The sequence below is a fragment of the Notothenia coriiceps genome, unplaced genomic scaffold (genome assembly GCF_000735185.1).
Source record: "Notothenia coriiceps isolate Sejong01 unplaced genomic scaffold, NC01 NC01_scaffold00015798, whole genome shotgun sequence".
NCBI lineage: Eukaryota > Metazoa > Chordata > Actinopteri > Perciformes > Nototheniidae > Notothenia > Notothenia coriiceps.
In genome coordinates, this window is record NW_011348499.1 from 295,778 (window position 1) to 317,555 (window position 21,778).

General features: G+C 40.5%; 1 protein-coding gene across 1 annotated transcript in view; it reads left to right on the forward strand.

Annotated features, from left to right (window-relative positions):
- Window positions 1-1,642: 1,642 nt before the first annotated feature.
- dclk2a (doublecortin-like kinase 2a) overlaps window positions 1,643-21,778 on the forward strand; it is a 34,713-nt gene continuing 14,577 nt past the window's right edge. Inside the window, exons 1-3 of the mRNA XM_010775548.1 lie at window positions 1,643-2,423; window positions 7,582-7,919; window positions 21,115-21,217. Coding sequence (XP_010773850.1) covers window positions 2,018-2,423; window positions 7,582-7,919; window positions 21,115-21,217 — 847 coding nt within the window. The 5' untranslated portion in view covers window positions 1,643-2,017. The remainder of the gene's footprint in view (window positions 2,424-7,581; window positions 7,920-21,114; window positions 21,218-21,778) is intronic.

Below are 21,778 nucleotides of genomic sequence, written 5' to 3' on the forward strand. Positions count from 1 at the left end.
TAAAAACATGAATGAAATGAGAAAATCAAAGAAAAATTGAATAAATTATTAAAACATTGGAGAATAAACAGATGAGGTCACTTACATTATTCAGTTCCCATTAACTACACAATATGTTATAATGTACAAAAAGAGTCAGTCCACAAAAAATACCGGACTGACACCTGACACATCCTGTCTTTTAATGTTTGGAAACTCATTTGTCTGATTTATTCATCTTTATGCGCAATGATTTTTGTATTTTCTTGTTCTATTTAAACTGAGTGGATTTTGATTACGTTTAATATTGTTAGTTTCTTTGTATGGACGCCAAAGACTAGCAGACACTTTTTTCGGCGTACATTTACATCCAATTGAAGAATTAAGAGTGAATATAAAGATTACATCAATTGAAATTGTTTTTTTTCTGATGTTGTCAACAGTTTGTTCACATTATCGTGTTTGTAAAATAAATCAGGGTTAAAGTGGTTTGTGTTAAATATAAAACGTTTAGAAGTACAAAACACTGCCTTTGTCATTTACTATTTAAATGTTATAGTGAAAAATAGACCTATGGGCCTTTAAAAATAATCATGTCCCTGATGGGTGCTTCTAAAATGTGGCAAAGACTTATTAGTTTCTGTTGCACTGGGTTCAAGAATTAGGCTACTGTCGTTGAAAAGTGGGTTAACTCGTCTCCAGTCTGCATGGAACCAGGCTTGCCCTGCTTTCTTGACAAGCCGCTGTGACAGTGGCTCAGGTCCGCGCTGTGCTAGGCCAGGTGGTGACGCATTCATTTAAGATCCTGGCAGGGGGTGGTGGTGAGTTTACCAGGAACCCACCAGGTGGTGGGCAAAACTGGCATCACCCTCTTTAATCCTATTTGGCAGAAATAGAGACCTGTCTATTATTTGCTGCACTCTGCAAAATAACCAAACTGAATTAATGTCCTAATACACAAACATAACTGTCTCTATGTAAATATTGTACAATGTTGTATGTTATGTCCATAAACAAGGTGCGACTATTTAAGTCTGCAATCTAGCAACCTTTCAATCTCTGAATGCAATCCATGGCCGTCATATCAACTGACGGTTTAAAGCTTTAAAAAATAAATAAAGTAAATACAATGTGTTGTGTTTAGCTCGTTGTATGAAACAGGCTCAATCAGAATCAGAAACAGATACAAAAAAAAACATAATTTATAATAATAATAATAATCTGTGATAAATAATTAGCCTTCTCAGTTTATTAAAAATATTTCTTCAAAAAAGATTTAACTTTGCAGTTATCAATTCAATCATTCAAACAAATAGTGAAAGTGTCTGACAAATGAACGAATTTAACATCAATATAGGTTTATATAATATATTAATCCTCCTATTTTGTATAATATAGTATAACTTAGTTTACCAGTATTACTTTCAAGGTGTTTTGGCCTGTACTTTCTTTACGTTTTTCTCACATTTTGAAGAAACACTTTCTATGGTATTCTTACAGTTTGAAAACAATAGGCTAAACTGAATTGTTTTCATGTGAATTTATTATCAGAACAAAAGAGAGCATTAGGACCCTGAGCCTCAGGGGGAAGCCCCCCCTCTCTTTATCCACTGATCTGACAGCCTGAGCTCGCAGCCAGTCAGAGGCAGGATGAGAGCTTGAGAAGGAGGCGGCTTGCGGTATTTGTTGCGGTGCGCCGAAGTTTAACAATATTTGCTGCGTTGTTTGAAAACCTACCTTCAGGTCCTCTGCAATGCCTGTCAAACAAAAAAGATCTTTATTTGACACATTTTCAACCGGATAACCCCGATCTGGTGTTTGGATTACTACTTTAGTTATTGTAAATCAATTCATTGTTTCTTTTTTTTTGGAGCTATTTTTTTATAGCGTTCGGACGTTTGGACTTGTCCCCAGTAACGGGTGCAGTCACACAGTGTCCCCACAACAGCTGACTGGGGTCGCAGACAGGAGACGCACGCGTGTATCCTCCGTTGGGTTGGGATTTCTGATAAAACAGCAAGACTGAAAGCTGGTCAACATGTCGCTTAGCAGAAGTATTGAATTTGAACACTTTGAGGAACGAGAGAAGCCTCACCGGACACCGAGGACTAACTCTGGCTCCGGGTCCCAGTCCGGCTCCAGAGGGAACGGGGTGGTCCCCAGCCCAGCGAACAGTGCGCACTGTAGCTTCTACCGGACCCGCACCCTCCAGTCCCTCACCTCCGAGAAAAAAGCCAGAAAAGTGCGGTTTTATCGCAATGGGGACAGATATTTTAAAGGTTTGGTGTATGCCATATCTAGCGACAGGTTCCGGTCCATGGATGCTCTGCTCATGGAGCTCACAAGGTCTCTGTCGGACAATGTCAACCTTCCTCAAGGAGTCCGGACCTTATACGCTTTGGATGGAGGCAAGAGGATCACCAGTCTGGATGAGTTAGTAGAGGGTAAGGGTGATAATGGACCTTATGTGAACACCAATCATGAAAAAGGGCCAATACTTTATATTGATGATAGATAGAGTGCATTGATTCATTCATTACATTGATTTTTATAAAAGCTCAGTTTGCCTTGAGCACTGGCTAAATGGTCCATGCACACTGATCAATGTAGCTCCAGGGAAATTATGCCAACATTTTCACAAGTCACTTTTAGAACATGTTCCCATTGATAAGGGCTGACCCCCTAATGGCTCTTGATGCTGTTTACTTTGTGAATTGGATGTCTATGTTGCCATTTGCACGAAAGTTGTGCCGGACAAAGTGTAGTTGTGTGCTCCTCTAGTTCTACTGTAGCTAAATCTATCAAATTACCTCTGAAGGACATTACAGTATAATGGATGCAGTGCAGAGCTTCCCTTGCATCATTGACATAACAGTTCTGACATCTTTGACCCAGTGTCGTGCATGCAGACAAGCAGACCCCTCCTCAGTGCAGCTTTAGTTCTGCACAGGCAGAAATGCCTTCAGGGTCCATTGATCTCAGCTGGACTCTTTCACTCTCTCCCCTTTTTAGTTTGTAGTGAGCTGAGTTGGTGCTGGTTTGAAAATGCCTTGTGTAGCTCTAAGTGCAATCCTGCCTGGGAACGAATGTGTGATGAATGTGGTGCAGGGTCCATTGGATGCTCTCTTAAATTGATCTCACCCATGGGGCTTGAAAGATGGAAGTTTCCCTCCCCCATCCAGTTTGTTTGTTGAACTGTAGGGGCGATATAATGGCTTTTAATTGCAGAAATGTGAGAACAATTTTGGAAAATCGGTGAAGTCAAGTTTATAAAGTTAAATGATCGAGTTATTAGTTGAAGTGTTCAGTTCAGTCATTTTGGTGAGGAACTGCAGGACTGACATTACTCCCTAAACACATTTAGTTTCGTGCATTATTAGCAGACAAGTTATCGATACTATTTTAAGTTTATGACATTATGTCAAATGCAGATTCACACTGCTGACACCAATAGAGCACAGTCTTCTCCTTCCCTTTCCCTTTCGTGCAGTGTGATTCACCCTGCAGGGACAGACTGTGGCCTCTCAGTAATAAGATAATCTACATGTGTCTGTGTGTGTGTGTGTGTGTGTGTGTGTGTGTGTGTGTGTGTGTGTGTGTGTGTGTGTGTGTGTGTGTGTGTGTGTGTGTGTGTGTGTGTGTGTGTGTGCGACCTGCGACCTGCGACCTGCGTGTACTGTGACCTGCTGCAATCCTCTTTTAACAGGAGAGGTCACGGCTCTGCCACACACACTCAGGATCCACAGATGTCTTACTACAGTCATTATTCTTGTATACTCGTCTATTTTCACACACATCCTTATACAACTTGAACTTGATTCCCTATGCCCCCTCTCCTGAATGACTGGGGAAGATTTAGGCCAGAGCCTGATCTAAATTCTGTAGCTTCACTAGTTTGGCAATTTGAGCAAAAGTGGTTTTGGTGCATTGGCAGTCTGCCACTGCACCTCTGCACTTAATGTGCAGGAAACTCTGAAATGAGGATCCTGGGCATACATGCATTACTAGTTGTGTTTCATTTATTCTGGATGTAAAGTTTTTGTAGACTTTTTTATTTTGATACATGGTGTTCACATCATCACCCAAGTTTTGGAAAGGTCAAAAACTCAAACAGATAATCCAACATAATGATACAAAAACTTCTCTATCCAAGAATTGAATGTCCCACATCAGCTGGTCCAACATCCAAGGTGATTGAAAAAACAATTTAACCGCACACAACGGTCTCAGTTCTTCTGAAAACTTGAACACATGCAGGTCATAAACATTAGAATTATTTCCCATCCCTACAATCCAATCCATATGGACACAGCATGAGTGGACCTGGTCCTTCTGAAGAGCCCTGATGGGGGTGTTTCCATGGTCCCATTTCCATTTAATTCACATTCATATTGAGTTTTAGAATTAGATTTTTTAAATACTGTGAGCCCCTTTACTAAACTTCCTTCAATCTATTTGTATTTGTGATAATGGCCAAAGTCAATTAAGACAACTAAAAAAACACAGCAAATTAGCCAACTATTTACATGGCTTGATACCTTGAGGGGCAAGTGGGAAAGTGTTTTTATGACTTGTAAAATCAGATGTGAGATGCACTGCAGGGTGGCAGAGCATCAGTGTCTTGTCCTTGTTTACTCGCCCATCTAATGGAGAGAGAAAGGAAACATTACTGCACAGCTCAGCAGTCTGCCTCCATAGATTGAGGCCTGCTGGGGCTCTTTTGTGTAAAAACCCAATAAGCACCATTTGCATGTGTGTCCCCTCTGGCTGGATGGGATTATTAAACCCACAGCTTATCACAGTCAGCTCTTATGGAGCCGTGCCAAGAGCAACCGGGAGAAGTCGAGCAGCGCTGGCCAGGTGGGAGTGTTCTGCTGATAGCACAGCAAGGTCGAGTTGTTTACCTTTGTCACGTGTTGGAGGTTTGCTAGAAACGTCAGAGGGGCCGGCAGCCCTTTTCAGCTCATTGTGGCTGTTTGTCCTTCCCAGAATATTTAAAACTGATCTGCTTTCCAAATAGTGCCACATTGGTCAATATGCAGTTCTTTAAATCTGTATGTATTGAAGAATAGCACCGCTAAGCTCTGCGAACTTGGTGACACACAAATTGTATTTCCTATAACTTATTCACATTAAAAGCATCCTGGTTTTGGTTCTAATAAGGTTCACATCAGCACTGGCCTTACACAGCTTGGAAACGACTGAAGGCATCAGTAAAAAGTTAATTAGGCTAATATCTAAAACTATAAATGGGAACACAGTTGTAAAACTAAACTCTCCACCCCAGAGATTTGATAGAAGCTAAACAATTACAAATAAATAAATATTGAAATCTTGCGAATGAACAAGACTTGTTTTGTATTTGCCTGGAGACCTTCCGTTTTAAACAATTTAGGTTTTAATTATCTGTGGTTAATAAATTCACAGTTTTAGGAGCCGCTCAGTCTTGAATATTTTTAAATGCCTAATTTGTTGCAGCTTTTGGGGTATGGCTCGAGGCTAACCCTGCTGAGCTGCATCATTAATGTATGCTTGATTGAAAGGGATTTCTTGGATAAAAGAACAAACTAGACATTGACATATTTGACATTATTTGAATAAGCTAAGCAACAGATTGGGACCATCCCCCGAAACCCCTCTTTAAGATGTGCCATTTAGTATGTTCACCAAGTAAAAGAAGTAGTCAGCAGCTCACCATACTTGTCCAATTCCTTTTACTAGAATGGTGAATATTAAGTCAGTAAAACAAAACAGAAGGCCATGCATTCTGAGAATATCATTGGATCATAGGGTCACTATATTAAGACAAATGTATATCGTCTTAATATAACCCCCTTTGTATGATTCCCATTCACTGCCATTGCTCTGGTTTTGGTTTGTTGACAGATGTGAGAGCACTGCATTAAAGCTTCTGGACATGTTAGACAACTCTGTTAAAGCTGAGCTCATCTGTGGTCCACATGAGGACAGCAGCCAGTGGCGGCTGGTTGGGGCTCCCCTCACATCACTGGGGGATGTAGCACCTGAGACCCCTGCACCTCGGGGAATAGCCTGTCACCAGTCACCATCTGAGGTCATTCCAGCATCCTGTCATTGTCCCCCCGATGAATGACACCCCCAGGTATATTTTGTTTTAGTTTTCAGCCAAAGCTCAATCCCTCCAGCTGTGGCCTTGTATTTTAATTAGCCTTTGGTTAATTGCGAGCTTAATAAAACCAGGTATCGTGGGACGCACTGTCTCATCTGGCCTTCTTTCACTGCAGCTTGCTTCTTTTGTCTTGACATTCGTCGAATAACTAAAATGGTATACTTCGGATTTGATACTGTTTGTAGAAACAGGTGTTTAGCAAAAGATAATAAAACTTTCAAGAACAATTCTTAACACTGTCCCACAAACCTGTTTAAGGTGTATACTAGTACATTTCAGAGGTTGATCCACTTATAGGATTATACATTATTCAGCTTAATCTAGCCTGTGTTTCAGTGCTATGCAGTTTATACAAATGACTCAGAAATGCAGAGTTAAGGCATGACAGACATTTTACCAAGCTATGGTTTTTCAGTTTCTCAATGTGTGCCTGCTATTTTGCTCCTTGACATTTTTGATGAGAAATATTTATCGTCTAGCCCTTTAAATATCTTCACTGATATAAACCGTGGATATTTGCTACAACATGAGTATCTTGTACGCTTAGTGAAGTGTCTGTTAAGCAGAAGTTTATTCTCAGAGACATCCATGTTGTGTGGTAAATACTTTTGTGATGAAGGTAGCATGAACAGAAATGATTTTGTCTTACTCAGAGTGGAACATCATTGAGTTTCTCATCCAACACTCAGCCTTCAAAACAATCACCAGACATTCCTCCTGTGGTTAACATGTTTCGGCCCTGTACTCGTCACATGACTTTGTTCTTAAGGGGAAACGTTTGCTTGTTAAAACGTGGAATGTAAGGCTGGCAGATAAAACAAAGTGCTTTGCATTGGATGAAGGCCAACGCAGCAGCTCGGCAGCTGAAGGGGAGAGAGGACAGTGGTACTGGCCTGGCCTCTCAATGCGCCTTTCTGTTTCTACTGAGGAATGTTAACTCTTTGTTGTCCCTCTGACTCCCATATGGCATGTGGACATGGTATGTTATTTTGCATAATGCATATGCATACCCAACATGTCAGATGAATTCTGATCCAAAGTATGTGCAGTATGTGTGTGGGATCTTTCCAATATTTAATTTAAAACACATTTTTAGAATTTCTTAAACATAGTATATAGTGCTCGGCAGTATACCGATATAAGATATTAGGATAAATGACTGGTTATTGTGTTTTGGATATCTCATTATGGCCTAAATGTTGTCTTTTTCTGGTTATATAGGAAACAGTGTAGTAAAGTGATTTATAATTTTATATTATCTGTTTTGACTAATTCAGTCATCAAAATGACTCGGTGATTTATCAGATATCTCATTGTGTAAATGTTTTATGAAAGCACTTACAGTATAGTTAACATAAACATATTGTTGCAATATCATTATCCAGATATTGGGTCAACATATTGTGGTATTTGAAGACAAGAGATCAACTCTACCACCTTCTTTCTTCCCTCAGGTGAGAGTTATGTGTGTGCCTCAAACGAGCCCTTCAGACGAGTGGACTACAACAAGAACGTTAACCCTAACTGGGCCGTGGGCAGCAAAACGGGCACATCGCGCTCCCTCTCCTGTCTCCTCCCGTCCAAGAGTGAGCTGCAGCGTGAGTCCAAGGACTTCATCAAACCTAAACTAGTCACAGTCATCCGCAGCGGAGTGAAACCCCGCAAAGCAGTGCGGGTGCTGCTCAACAAGAAGACGGCTCACTCCTTTGATCAGGTGCTCACTGACATCACAGACGCTATCAAGCTGGACTCTGGAGCTGTGAGGAGGCTGTACACTTTGGAGGGCAAGCAGGTGAGTCTCTTACAATGCATGCTTGGTTTAGTTTAAATGATTATTGCAGCTTTTGTAACCACCAAACTCATGGAAAACAAGTTAGAGAAAACAAGTATTTTTCTTTCTTGCCAATATCGATGAAGTCATTGACAGTTGGAACGAGTTGTGTTTTCAGTGAGATGAAATTGGATAGTGTGCATATGAAAACCAGATGGAGCAGCTGAGCTTTTTAGCCAAAGGTTTCATCTCCAAAAAGTGCTGTGATTTATAGGTTTCAGCTGTGTCAGCAGTCTAGGTAATTACCCCCCATTTAATCATCCATACATAATTACACGCCACGATTATTTCAACAAGGCACTAATGAATACACTTACGTTGTGCTATATCCATCAGTACAGTTTCCTCAATACCTTGCCATCCCATTAAGCCATTGAGACTGTTTTTACTATAAGCCTATCCACCTGGGACTCATATATAGTATTATTTACATCTGAGATTCTCATTTAGGGTCCCTGGTGTCATGAGATGAGGTGAGTTTGAACACATGGTGCCCCTAATCCAAAAGATTGATATGATGCTGTCTCATCTGGATAGTCGGATATACGAAAATGGGCAAAGCTGTTTAATGTAAGTAACCAAACAAAAGTACTGGGTCAAAAATAAACTGGAAATGAAGGAGCTTGTATGCAAACACTTGGTAACCTTAAGGAGGTATGAAGGCTTGTTTGAGACTTCAGGGGATGAACGTGTCCATGGGTCTGACAGAATCACATTTATCAAATGTATGTGATTTTATGCACATTTATAGGATTTTCCACAGTAGTTAAACAAATATTTTACTAAATACCAGGCTTATTGAATTGTTGTTATTCCTCCATTATTCAGATAATAGAATAACATCTGTACTCAAGACTTCAAATTAGATTAAAACGGTAAATAATGTCAGGGATTGATATGGTCAAAAACAAGGTGCTGAAACAAAAAATGTCCAATTATATGGTTTGTCCACAGCTGCACACAGTTATGTTTCTCGTGAGAATCTTATTTGATTCTCCACTGTGATTATTACAGTCCCATATCTGTCACATAAACCATTTATCTCTCAATTTCCATCTGTAGTAAATACCAACTCCATCAGCTGTGCAGACCAGCTGTGCTTCCCAGCCACTTCACACCCTGTAATGCTATGAAGAATGTTTCATTGGACTTTATGGGGTACATTCAAGTACATGTTACTACAGTATGGTACCTAGGATACATTTTTATTGTAAACTGTATCATACTAGCTTTTCCATTATTTCCCTATGTTGTGAGTTTCCAATTCATTTGTAGACCAAAAAGGTTAGCATATTATTAGACAGATTGAGAGGAAGCACCCTTTCTGTAACTGCATTGTTTTCATAAATCAAATGAAGCCTATACAGCATACAGCTCCACTATTCTTGAATTTTTTTAAGTAATATCCTGTACCTAGATGGTGCCTTAACATAGAAAGTGACAAGAAAGTATTATTAGGTTAATAATCAAATATCTTCTACTTTTTCAGCTTTCACTTTAGCTGAATCAGCCATTTAGAGCTTTAACCAGTAGCAGTAGCTGCCTTTGGAAAGGCAGTGAGTGTGTTTGTGCCATTATGTATGATTCACTACTTAAAAACTGGCACTTTGCTTTAGAATCGTTTGACTCACTTGGCTTCAACAGGAGTGTCTCAGAATTAAATTAAGAGTGTGATTTAGAGGTTTAACCCATTAAGCCTGTAACGTGATCCAGACACCAGAGCTTGACTCCTGACAGTATCCTGTCCATGATAGTATCAGTCAATTCAGTCAGTAGATGTTTTATTCAACAAGGGCTGAGGCTTTTAGATAGCCAGTGACAAAATAAATTGTTATATCTGACAAGATAATCTGTATTTTTCCGTATTGCCTTCTTAGAGAATTGAATGGGAAAACATTAGATTCTGCACTCCTCAGCTTGAAGAGGAGCTAACAGTCTCAATAATCTGACAGCTTGACTGTTTGGATGTCTCTGTCATGAATCCTCTCTACTGATAAGCCTCTTTTCACATCCTTTGTGGTGCCATGCTGGTGGCTGGAAGCCTCTTTCCCACATACAGTACATGTAGTCGCTATCCTGTAAAAATCATGTATGTCCAAAACATCTACTTTTCATGAGCTAAGAAAAGCTTTGTTACAATGCAAAACAAATAGGATAATTTCCCCTTAAATTCAGAGTTAGATGGGTTTCACTTGCAAGTAAAGACACCCATCTCATAAATATGTGTTCTTATATATCAAATGTAACAGTGTTTAAAAAATAAACAAAATCAAATACATTGGTTGTTTTAAAAAAAGGGCATTTTGTAGTGTCAGTTCCTTTGAAAGAACACTGACGTTTTGTGGGGTCAGACCAAGTCAGACTGGAAGATCGACACCAATTACAGCATGTTCAGAGTAGAACTAGCATACAGCATCCTAGACTGGAGGCGAGGGACAGACTCTATCCAGTACATTTTTAGACTTTAAACTGCTTCGTCATCTTGGGGACTGTAGTTTGTTTGTTAATGTTGAACTGAATGGTGTTCCGAATGTTTGGTTGTCCATGTGTGAAAAAGTGCATTGTACAATGAAAGAAATAGGAAGTGTACATTAGTATTCACAAATCGTCACAAATAATGTTAATCTTTAGTTTAGATACCAGTGCTTTGTTTTATGTGTATGTTATCAAACATATTATTTCCTAAAAAGTAAGGCTCTTCACCCAAAAACACACAAACACACACATGCTCCAAATGCCTTGCAGCAGCAGCCTGCCATCTGCTCCTCCAAAATCAAATCACAGGTCCCAGCCACCCGGTCTACAGCCCCCTCCCACTGACACACACACACACACACACAACACACACACAACACACACAACACACACACACACACACACACACACACACACACACACACACACACACACACACACACACACACACACACTCTCTCAGAGGCTCCCCACTGGGGCCCTGGCCACCACCGGATAATTAGACTTATAAGCTGGAAGGGAGGGTTGAACTGCAGCTGTCAGGTGTGTTTGTGTTTGTATTCAGGGACATGCATGTGTGAGTGCACAATACATCTCTGTCCACTCTCCCTCCTCGAATCAAAGATGCTCTTCAGACTGAATGTTAATTGTAGATCTTGGTTATCAGGGCCAGCCGAATCAGCTGCTGCTGTTCAGAGAAACCCCTGTTTTACATCTCAAAGCTGACTGGACAGGCGGAAAATAAGATTCTCCTTTTCTTTACTGTCTAATCAATGCATTCATTAATTTGGGGAGCAGTTAACGGTCCAGTACTTCCTAAGTTGTCTTTTTTATTTATGAATCATTTAAGCTCTGTCAATGGAACTGTAGAAAGAAGAAGATAAAACAAAAGGAGAAAGTGAACGTATTGAATTGTAAGGAGAGAAATCTTAACCCTTGCCTTTCCTCTCCTCCTCATAGCTGGCCTATCAGGACGTGAGGTGGTTGTGAATGTCACATTGTCACATTTGGAAAGTGAGATAGGACACAGTTTTACTCTTGGATAGATTATCCTGTGTGAGTCCTGAACAGCAGCACTAAGCTGCTGCGACCTGGCACTGACCTGGCTACACCTTGGCACATTAAGACTGCTGTCAGCTCAGAGTGGTTGACTGAGAATCGTGTTGACAAAAGATGGAAGGTAGAAAGGGAAGAAGAAGAGGGTTGTTGCCAGAGAAGGAAGGTGAATGGACACAAAGCGTATTCCCCAGCCCCCAGTCTCTCGAGTGCCTGTTTGCCCGCCTTGTTACCACCCTGACTATTTATCCCACTTTGCAGAGCAGCTGACAACACTTCTGTTTGCCGTAATTACATTACAAATTCGTATTCCCACTTCAGTTACATGATCCTCGCGTTAGGGATAGAAACACCTAGAATTGAAAGAATGCTGCATTATAATGTATGAGACCCTCTGGTCACTTTCTCCATGGCAACATTAGGTACGCACACGTTCACACACACGTTCACACACACACACACACACACACACACACACACACACACACACACACACACGTACACACACGTACACACACACACACACACATATCTCCCTATCTACAGTAGTTCCCAATTCAATGTCAGATTGAAGGACCTCTATAATCAGATAATTGGCAAATGATTTTACCCATTTAAGGTGACCTTTCTTTTTACCCCAGTGCGTTTTGGTTCAACTGGATACTGTCCAGGATATCTCCCTGCCTTTTACCCAAAATAACCTTAAGCCCCCTCTGACCTTAACACATAATCAATGTCAGTCAGTCTTTGGTACTGCTATTAAAACATTAGATCAACCATTTTTGTGGTTGATGTGAGGGAATAATCGATAACATTGGTTGTTTTAAAGAAGTATTATCCCATAATAAGTTGTTATTGTTAGTAGTTCCCAAATCTTCGATTCATATTATTTGTTTATTTAATCTTCATTGTCTATTTGTTACACTACCATTTTTTTGTCGCGGATGAATTAAAGCATGATGACACCATTTTTAAATCAGATAGTTCTTGAAGATCATTGAGGTATTCTGAAGCCTTCTTAGCACTGTTCACTTAATACACTGAAATGTAAAGAACTAAATGCTGTAGTTGACCACCGTACATATAGCCACCTCTGCTTGTTCTTAATGTACCTATAACACATATTCAATAATACCTTGATGCAAATGGGAGGCGTGTGGCGCAGTGGATAGAGCCTGTGGGGTCACAGGTTCAATCCCCACTGCAGTCAGCATGTCGTTGTGTCCCTGGGCAAGACACTTCACTCCAAATTGCTCCTGTGGGGATTGTCCACAGTATTGAGTATGTTGGTTGCTTTGGATAAAAGCGTCTAACACGTAACAAGTAACATGTCATGTAAAAATGGTGGCAATCAAAAAAGGTTTCCCCTTATATTTGTCTTCTTTTGGCCAGCACTCATCATGTGGTTTTAACATCAATGGAATAATTAGCAAGACCGCACTACATCCATATCAAGTCATTACTTTTTTTTCAGAAACAAACATGTAGTGATAAAACTATAGATTACAGCTACTGTATGTCCTGGCTGAACATTTACATAACTTAAACATTGATTGTCTCTCGTTAAAAAACATTTGCGTGAACATCCTAAAATACAATGGCCTATGTTCCCAATGCTTTTTACTAAGTGATGTTATCAGGATGACAGCCAGTCCGCCCATTAATGAGGAACTTAAACAGTCCTGAGCTTTGAGAGCTTACAGGCTCATCTCCCTGAAATCTATAAAGACCTTTTCTGTACACACAGCAAGCGTAGGGAGGAAATGGGACTCGGCACTGATAATTGGAAAGTCAGATGGAATGTCTTTGTTTGTTTACATCATGGCATGGGTGGGCATACTGTATCTTCTATAATAAACTAAAGAAATGCACAACTGAAATGTGCACAAGCATTATTAGATGATGAAAGACATTCCTGCTGTTTTTTACAACACACACAGTGATGGGTTTAACTAGGTTTTCTTTTGTAGCTCAGTTTTGTCAATTTTTTTGTCTGTAATTCTTCGAGGCAAGTGCGTAAATGCTTCTGCATGCAGACAGTGTGCACAGACCTTGAAGGTCACATGCATGTCTCGATACTGCAGCAGTTTATCAGGCTGCAAATCATGTTGTGCTTTGGTGTGGGTAGCAGCAGCAGGCAGGGGACTACTCTCAACAAACTCCAATTAGAAATATAAAATGCACAGTTCTTTCTTACCATTTCTTACAGAAAACAGTGCAGTAAGTAGAGAGTACATTAAAAAAAATACTGACAGACTTCCCTTATCTTAAGTGGCATCTTCAAGCCTGTACTGTCAGACATTTTTCTATAAATGTTAACTTTTTCTGTCCCAAAAGCATTTTAAAATGTGTGCCTTACTGCCGAATTATCAATCTGTAGACATGATTAGACAAGTTTGTTTTTTTCACATTATGTAATTTGCGAGATCATTTTTTTGCATGGAACATTAAGTAACATTAAAAGTGGAAGTACTCATAGTAGTGGTAAGATAACATACTTGCTTTAGTGAATTCAGCCCCAGAGTCACACAAATATGTGATCCCCATGTCATAAAGATAACAGCTAGCCTGTTCATGGTGCGTGGATTGCTGGGTTTTGGGGGCATACACATTCGTAAGAGAGGTTGGTGTCGGTTAGCGTGACATTGAAGCACTGTGGCATCATTTCACATGACATGCTTCTAATGATGATGGCCTCCTGGCCCCAATACTCTCAAACAGCCCCTGTGTTACAGTGCATGTGTTAGCAGGAACAACAGTTTACATTCACTAAGGTGTCTGAACATTGCAGGACCGTAAAAACTTGCAAGCAGTTATAGACAGATTAGTGTCCCTGTTTCAGTAGCTGGGGTCATGGCCACACAGGCTCCATCTGATTGACAGTCATGAGCTGTTTTCAGGGCCAAGTCTGGATTAAACACCACCATTCAGGTCAACAGCCATGAAACTCACATGCCCACCTATTGTTCTGCGCAGTGATTAGCATACAGCTCCATCTGACGCCAGCGCAGTGACAGCATCCGACCAGGAACCATTTCTGCTAGGTTCAGTTTCTGTTCACTGTGGACTCCTTAAGTTTTTACTGTCTGAACTTCAAGTAGTGTTTGGTGAGCATTATTCTACTTATACCATAGCTATTTGCCAACATATTGCCCAATGTATTCAAGCTCATTTTAATGATTTGGGTCATGCATCTTTGTTGCAAATAATACAAGTTCCTGGGCCTCCAACAACGGGCTTATAAGGTGGGGATTTTTGGGGTTGTTGGTTTTGGATAGACATATTACAAAAGCTATACGCTCTTAAGCTAAGCCTCACCTTTTATGGCTGTACCTACAGTTTAATACGTTAAGGAATCATTTATAACTAATTAACAAAAACAGACTTGTGTCATACAGTAGTTGTCCAGTTAAACTAAAAGTTAACAACGCTCAAGCCAATCAGAATTAGGAATTTTATCTGGAATTTACCACAGAATTATATTTCTCATCTTACAGCTATTTCTCAATGTTTCCCCCCTTTTTGATCTACCTTGTGGTTATTTGGGGTCTAGTGTAAGTCAGAAACTAAATCAGTGGAATCAAAAAGATGAAGACCTGGAATAATGGTTCTGCTGTCTGGCCTTTGGAGATAAAATCCTAAAAATCCCCAACCCCGCTTTCTTGTCTCTTTTACTAGCAGATGGCTCACACACACACACACACACACACACACACACACACACACACACACACACACACACACACACACACACACACACACACACACACACACACCCTCAGCAGTCTTGGTGGGCATTACGAACACACTTCATTGTATTAAGACAAAAAAGTGCCAGACCAACGTTTAACAAGTGCTGGCCTGATACTCTGCATTGACGAACAGGAAACAAAAAGCCGGCAGACGACAGAGAGCGGGGGGCGGGGGTCACAGGGCTGTCGGCTGTGCACATGGCGACACACGAGGGGGGGGGGACCTATTGTGTGCTGTGTGGTTTCAACTACTTGTTTTGCTTTGTTTGTCCAGAGCCTGGCCCTCATCCATTCTTTGCAGCAGCCTTAACAGGAGAGTTGACATCATGATATTCAGATCCAAGCCCATACACTATTGTTTGTCTACTTGAGTTTAATCATTCAAGCAGGACCAAATTGCCTCAGCAAGTTTTGTCAGATTGATGTGATGAAGGAACTGTGAGTCTGAGTGATCCTGACATCTGTACCCCAGCTCTGATGCTGATGCCGGCTTTCATTTGCACTTTAAACAGCATATATTCTTTAGTTGCCATGAGGTATAATTCCTCGCTTAGGAGTGTTGAGGTTTATGTTAATGAGGTTATTTTCTTTTTTTCAAAGTACAAACATGATATACTATTTACATTGATATGAATGTAGATCAGTGGAGACTTCTTCTGGAGCAGCTAATTATATTTTGAGCATGTATTGCCTACTAGCCCCTTTGTAAGTGCTGCAATATTCTAGATTTTAATTGGAGAATGAGTATCATGTTAATTGGTAACAAAAACCACATTTGATGCATCTCTTGTGGATCTCTTAGCACCTCAGCAATTCTGCTAGTCGCGCTGTCTAAATGAGCACAGTACTCTACTGAGGCTCATTTGGGCTAAAAGTTGTGTGCGCATGTTTTGGTTTCTACTCCCACTCTTTCCTAGTTGCACAGCTCCATTAGAGTATAAAGAGCTCAGCGCTCGTGTACGTTCAGACAGCCTGAGGTTATGGACAGTAATGTCTCTCTTCTTCTGTGTGAATATGTCTTGGAGGAGAGCGAGAGCCAGACAGCTGAACAATATTTGATGGGCTAACCAGCCAGTGGCGGATGTGAGGAAGAGTTCACTGCTCTGCCTTGAGTTTCCATAAATTGGTTAACAAATGAAGGGCAACTGGAAACTTAAAGTTATGCTCCATTGTTCTGTAGTGTGTTGCCTTCAGTGTAGTAAAATAAAGTGTCTCTTATGCATTAATAAAATCCTGTTTCTAAAATCCCTACGGAAACATGCTGGTTCATGTTTCTTCCTCAGCGCCTTCACTGAGCTATTATTTCTTGATTCTTTTTCTGACGTTTTCTGTTGAATGTTTTAGAGAACGCAACTTGAATTTGGATGTTAAATGCAGCCAGTGTTGTGACTCTAGAGTAGTGAGGTAATGAAGATGGTGTTAGATTTCTCAGTGCTCCTTTTTGTCTTGGCTCTCTCATACGTCTGAGATTTAATACTCTAATCCAAAAGTATTAAACAGACTGCGGGAGCAGCTCCTGTCTGTTAGTAAGAGTTCAAACAGGGTTAATAACCTTAGGATGTAGCGTTAGCATCACCCTGGTGAATTGTATACGTATTTAGCTAGCTGGATAGTCTTGAGTAAGAAGTACTTATGGGAGAGTTAAAGCACAAGTGGGTACTATAATGTAGGATTTCTTTTGTCACTTGTTTTGTTATATTTGTTTCAATTGTCTTTACATCCTTACAGAAATACAATAAATCATTTGCTCTGAGAAGAAAAGGCTAGTATTTATGTCTGTCACAGCAGGACTGTAGAATTGCTACCTACCTGATAACCATGTGTCTTTTGAGAAAGGCTTAAAAGGACGGGCAGTGAGTGTTGCAATGTTGGACATTTCTCGCATTATTTAGCGACTGTTGCATCTGCTTTCTTTAGATGCTGCAGACTAGACCCTTCAATGGCTGCTAGCTACTTTCATTGGAGAACAGTTGGGAACATTGGGGTTTCTTCTTAGATAATTAAAACAAATCTGGCGTACTCTTGATGACCCTTCTATAATACCAACCAAAAGTAGGTAAATAATGCTAGATACCATGATAGGTAAATTCCTTTGTTTTAGCAGGAGTGCTGCGTAGGCTGACCTTCCCTGAATCGCCTTTCCCTCAGGACTCAAACCGCCTTGCTCATTTGGTTCAGTGTGATGAGCTGAAATAAGGGGTTTGGAGGTCAAAGGGGTTGATGCTACCCAATGATTACTGTGACTGTTGTCCAGTCAGCCATAAGGAGAGCCTGCATCTCCTTCTGTGTATCTTCTTTAGCCAGTCACTGTCTTTTCCACTGCCCTGATTCTTCACCACCTGCTGGTGCGTGACATTTCTTTTTGGAACAAAGCCCTGACTTAAGAGCAAGAGAAGACAAGTCCCACCCACTCAGTGCAGTTGAACTACATTGTTTATGTTTGGAATATATTTGGATTAGGATGTTTTGGTTTGTTTTCATGCTTTGAAAATCCAAACCACACAAGTGTTACGTTTGTTGAAACCACTGACAACCATTATCAGAACCTATTGCCCATTTTGGTTTGATTGAAAAAAACTTGGATACAACATTTCTTAAATGCATGTTAAAAACCTTGATTTCTTCTGACACTTTCACTCATACTTGAAGCCCTCGGCCTGTCGTTCCTCTGTTGCCAAGCGTGGCAGGGCAGAATGTACAGCAGGCATCACAGAAGACACAGACTGATGGTGAGAGCAAGAGACCAGACATAAAAGAGGAGGGGGGTTGTTGCATCTCACAGGGCAAACTTCGGTTTAGCCTCAAGACACGTCAACCAGCCAATGACAGGACCCTGCAAACATAACACTTCACCGATTGGCCGAGACAAGCCCTAGCAGAACAGCTCTTGTGATGGAGGGCCAATGGCTGTTCATGTTGGCCGTGGTTTACAAGAGCAAGAAGAAACATGGGCAATGCAATCTGACATTCATACAATCCTTTTTTTTATCCAAATGCCCTGGTGCACATACGTATGATCATGTTTAAGAAAAACCTTTGACCAAACAACACATTTTGTTCGAAGCATGTATTCTTCTTTATTCAGGTATACAGTCATCCTAATAAGGTTATTGTAAACCTGGGTCTTTTCAGACATTTGTCTCCATTTCACTGCCTTCCCCTGGGCATCGCCTGCAGGCTGAAATATATTTTATCACAGCCACAGCAGTGCTAGCATGCAGTGAGAGAGGTGTGTGTGTAGAGGTGAAAGTAAATTAGATTACAGCCAGGGGCTCTCTCAAACAAGATATCTAATATTCTAGCCCTGTATTTCCATCTCTCCACAATAAGCCTGTTGCCTCAGTTGGTGTTGAGCCAACATGTCCTGCAGCAACATCAATTCAAATGAATGTGAGGGGATTTAGTAAATGTTTTTTTATATTCAGAAACAAAAATGCAGAACTTACAGTAGCTTGTAGGAAGCGTCACATGACATTTTGGGGAATGTTTTGTGTTTTTTTCCTTCTTATTGACAGTTTATTAGCCAGATTTGATAAAAATCTAGTGTCCCTTAAATTTGAAGCTGCTGCAGAGAATGGTTAGCTTAGCTTAGCTTAGCAGAAAGACTAACAGGAGGGTAAAACTGCTAATCTGACTCCATCAGTAACACAAATTACATTTTAACGTGTAATGGGGATTTATGTGATGGACTCTTTTTTTTATCCCTAAGCTGTTGCCATGCAACCAAGAGAAACCGTAGGACGTAGGCCTGGCACATAACCTTGTAATATGGAACAAATATATCATGTATTTCGAGCTAGATATTTAAATGTTTAAACAACAGGGGAATTTGTGAGCTTTACTGTTGCATGTAGTTAGATTTAGTAAAAGTTGGACAGAGACAGGATAGCTGTTTGCCCTCGTTTCCAGTCTTTGAGCTAAGCTAAGCAAACTGGTTGCTGGCTGTAGCGCTTTATTTAACTGACAAATATAAACATTGTATAAATCTTTACATTTAAAGCAAGGTGGCGTATTTCTCAATGTTTGAGCTGTCGGTCTCTGACGGCAGATGTCACCACTGTAGGAGATTTTCCTGCCAGGGGACAATGCTCACTTCAGCAGTCCTTTGTCGTGCAGAGTCACATTGTCCTCTAACAAACGACCAGCGTGCTTCATACCAACGCAGCAAGTGAATGAAAGGAATGCAGCACAGTGTGAACATGATGATGTCTGCACCATAGGAAGCAGTGTGTGTACACAGGTCAGAGGTCAGGGAGACATATCATCTAATATCTGCATGCAAAAGTCTCTCACTATCATATCCTTCGCCACACCAGAGTCCATTTTTGACACCGGACTATCCCTGTGGGCTGTTGCCATGGTGATTCTAACACCTGTGCCCTGACAGTATGGTGTGGCGATCAGCTGCCAGATTCCAGAGGGAGAGTTCATACAAAGAATGGCAAATATTCAAGCTATGTCAAACCATTGATAGGCCTACTCACCACCACAGCTCAGTGTGGACACATATGAACTCTCCTGAACTACTTTCACTGATTATTTGTATTTGTTGACATGTAAAGAGGCCACCGGAAGATTAGACAAAAAGACCGAAGGCCAGGAAAGGTGTTTATGTATTATTCATGAGCATGTTATGGATACGGCTTCCTGTTTCATTTTTAATTGATGCTTCCGAATGCAGGACATGCAGAAGTGTCATGTGAAGGGTCTTGTTCATTATTAATGAATGTGTACCTCAGGCCTATAGTGGAATTATATTTTGTTTTGTTTATGCTCTGTAGTAGTAATTAAGTATTTCTTGACCATCCCAGTGTTCATGATACCAACTGACACACACATACACACACACACACCACCCCACTGAGTCAGCCCCCACATCTCCCTCAGAGGATCCATCTGCCCACAATCTTTTGCCATCTTGCGCTCTTCCTCCATACTTGTTTTGTGTGTGCATGTGTGTTTGCATGTATACAGTACATATGAAAGGCAGTGTGTGTGTGTGTGTGTGTGTGTGTGTGTGTGTGTGTGTGTGTGTGTGTGTGTGTGTGTGTGTGTGGTTTACAATTAACTCAGAGAAAACTGACGATCACAGTGTGAGACAGTATAGAAAAAGCAAGACAGATTACCCTGCAACAGCACAAACACACACTGCTGCTTTCATGACTCTGCATTGACTCTGCAGTATTCTGGTTGTCAGGGTGTTTTGACCTCGTCCTGTTGTTATGCTCCATCTCTCTGTGCTGTTGACTCAACACACACACATTTACACAGTCACAACCTTACCGTACAACACACATCCCACAGACTGATTGTATTGGCCTAGTTCAATGAGCACAAGAGAATATGTTTGATATGAAACAGAATACAGCTAATACATGTAAAGTAGAATGAAAGGCAGGAGAATCACATCATCTTATTTTAGGAACACTAGTTAATCAAACTACATCATCCATGTCTTATGAAAGAAACTAAAGTAAATTGCTTTAGTTGTTCACAATCAAATAACTATTTAATAACAGACTCCCACCAAGACCAACGAGTCATTCGTATTCTTCTCAGATGACCAACTCATACAACATATGCTAAGCTTTGTAAATATTTCAAATACTACATTCTTGCCACCAACTGTCAGTCGAGTTATGTGAAACATTCAGTACGATTGTGTTGCAGTGTCTTAAGGACCACTATGTCTCAAAATTGAATTATTTTGAAGTGCAATCTTAATATGCACTGTGGTAGTGGTCTGATTAGGTCATGCTTGTGTAAAGTATCCCATTCTCCAGACTCTTGGTATCATTACAAGTATTATTATACCTTTCGAAGTATTATCCATCTTTTTCACTTCTTCTCTCTCCTTTCCTTTCTTCCTCCAGATTATCTGCCTGCAGGACTTCTTCGGGGACGATGATGTGTTTATTGCGTGTGGCATGGAGAAACACCGCTATACGCAGGACGACTTCCTGTTGGATCACAGTGGTAAGGCTTCCACAGCCTTTATGACTGGTAGGCTTGACTAAGACTAACTAAACATCCGTCTGTGTGTGGGTGTGTTTGTGTGTGTGGGTGTGTTTGTGTGTGTGTGTTTGCCTCTGTATCCTTCCTCAACATGCTTCACTCACTTGTGCTTTCAACACTCTTTTCCTTTTAGGAAGTGTACAGCAGGAAATTAGGTTTTTGTTGTGTGTTGTTCTCTTTACTTATATGATTCTCTTAACAATTATTTTTTGTTTATTATAAATGTATTGAAAAATAAGCTTTGTATTTGCATAGAGTATAGTTAGCAATCAGTCCAGCATCCAAAGAAAATAATGAAACACACACTGCACTCTTAAATGTTTTTATGTGATTTTGTAAATGACTTTTTGTTCATTCTTTGAGGATTTTATGCAAATTGCCTGTTAAATACATACATATCTTAAAAAAACAGACTTCAAAAGCACAGGGCAGCATACGACCTCTTTAGACCAGCAGATCCACTCTCTGTCAGAGCAATGTACACTGGACAACCTCTCTGGAAGGAAACATTAGTTTATTATA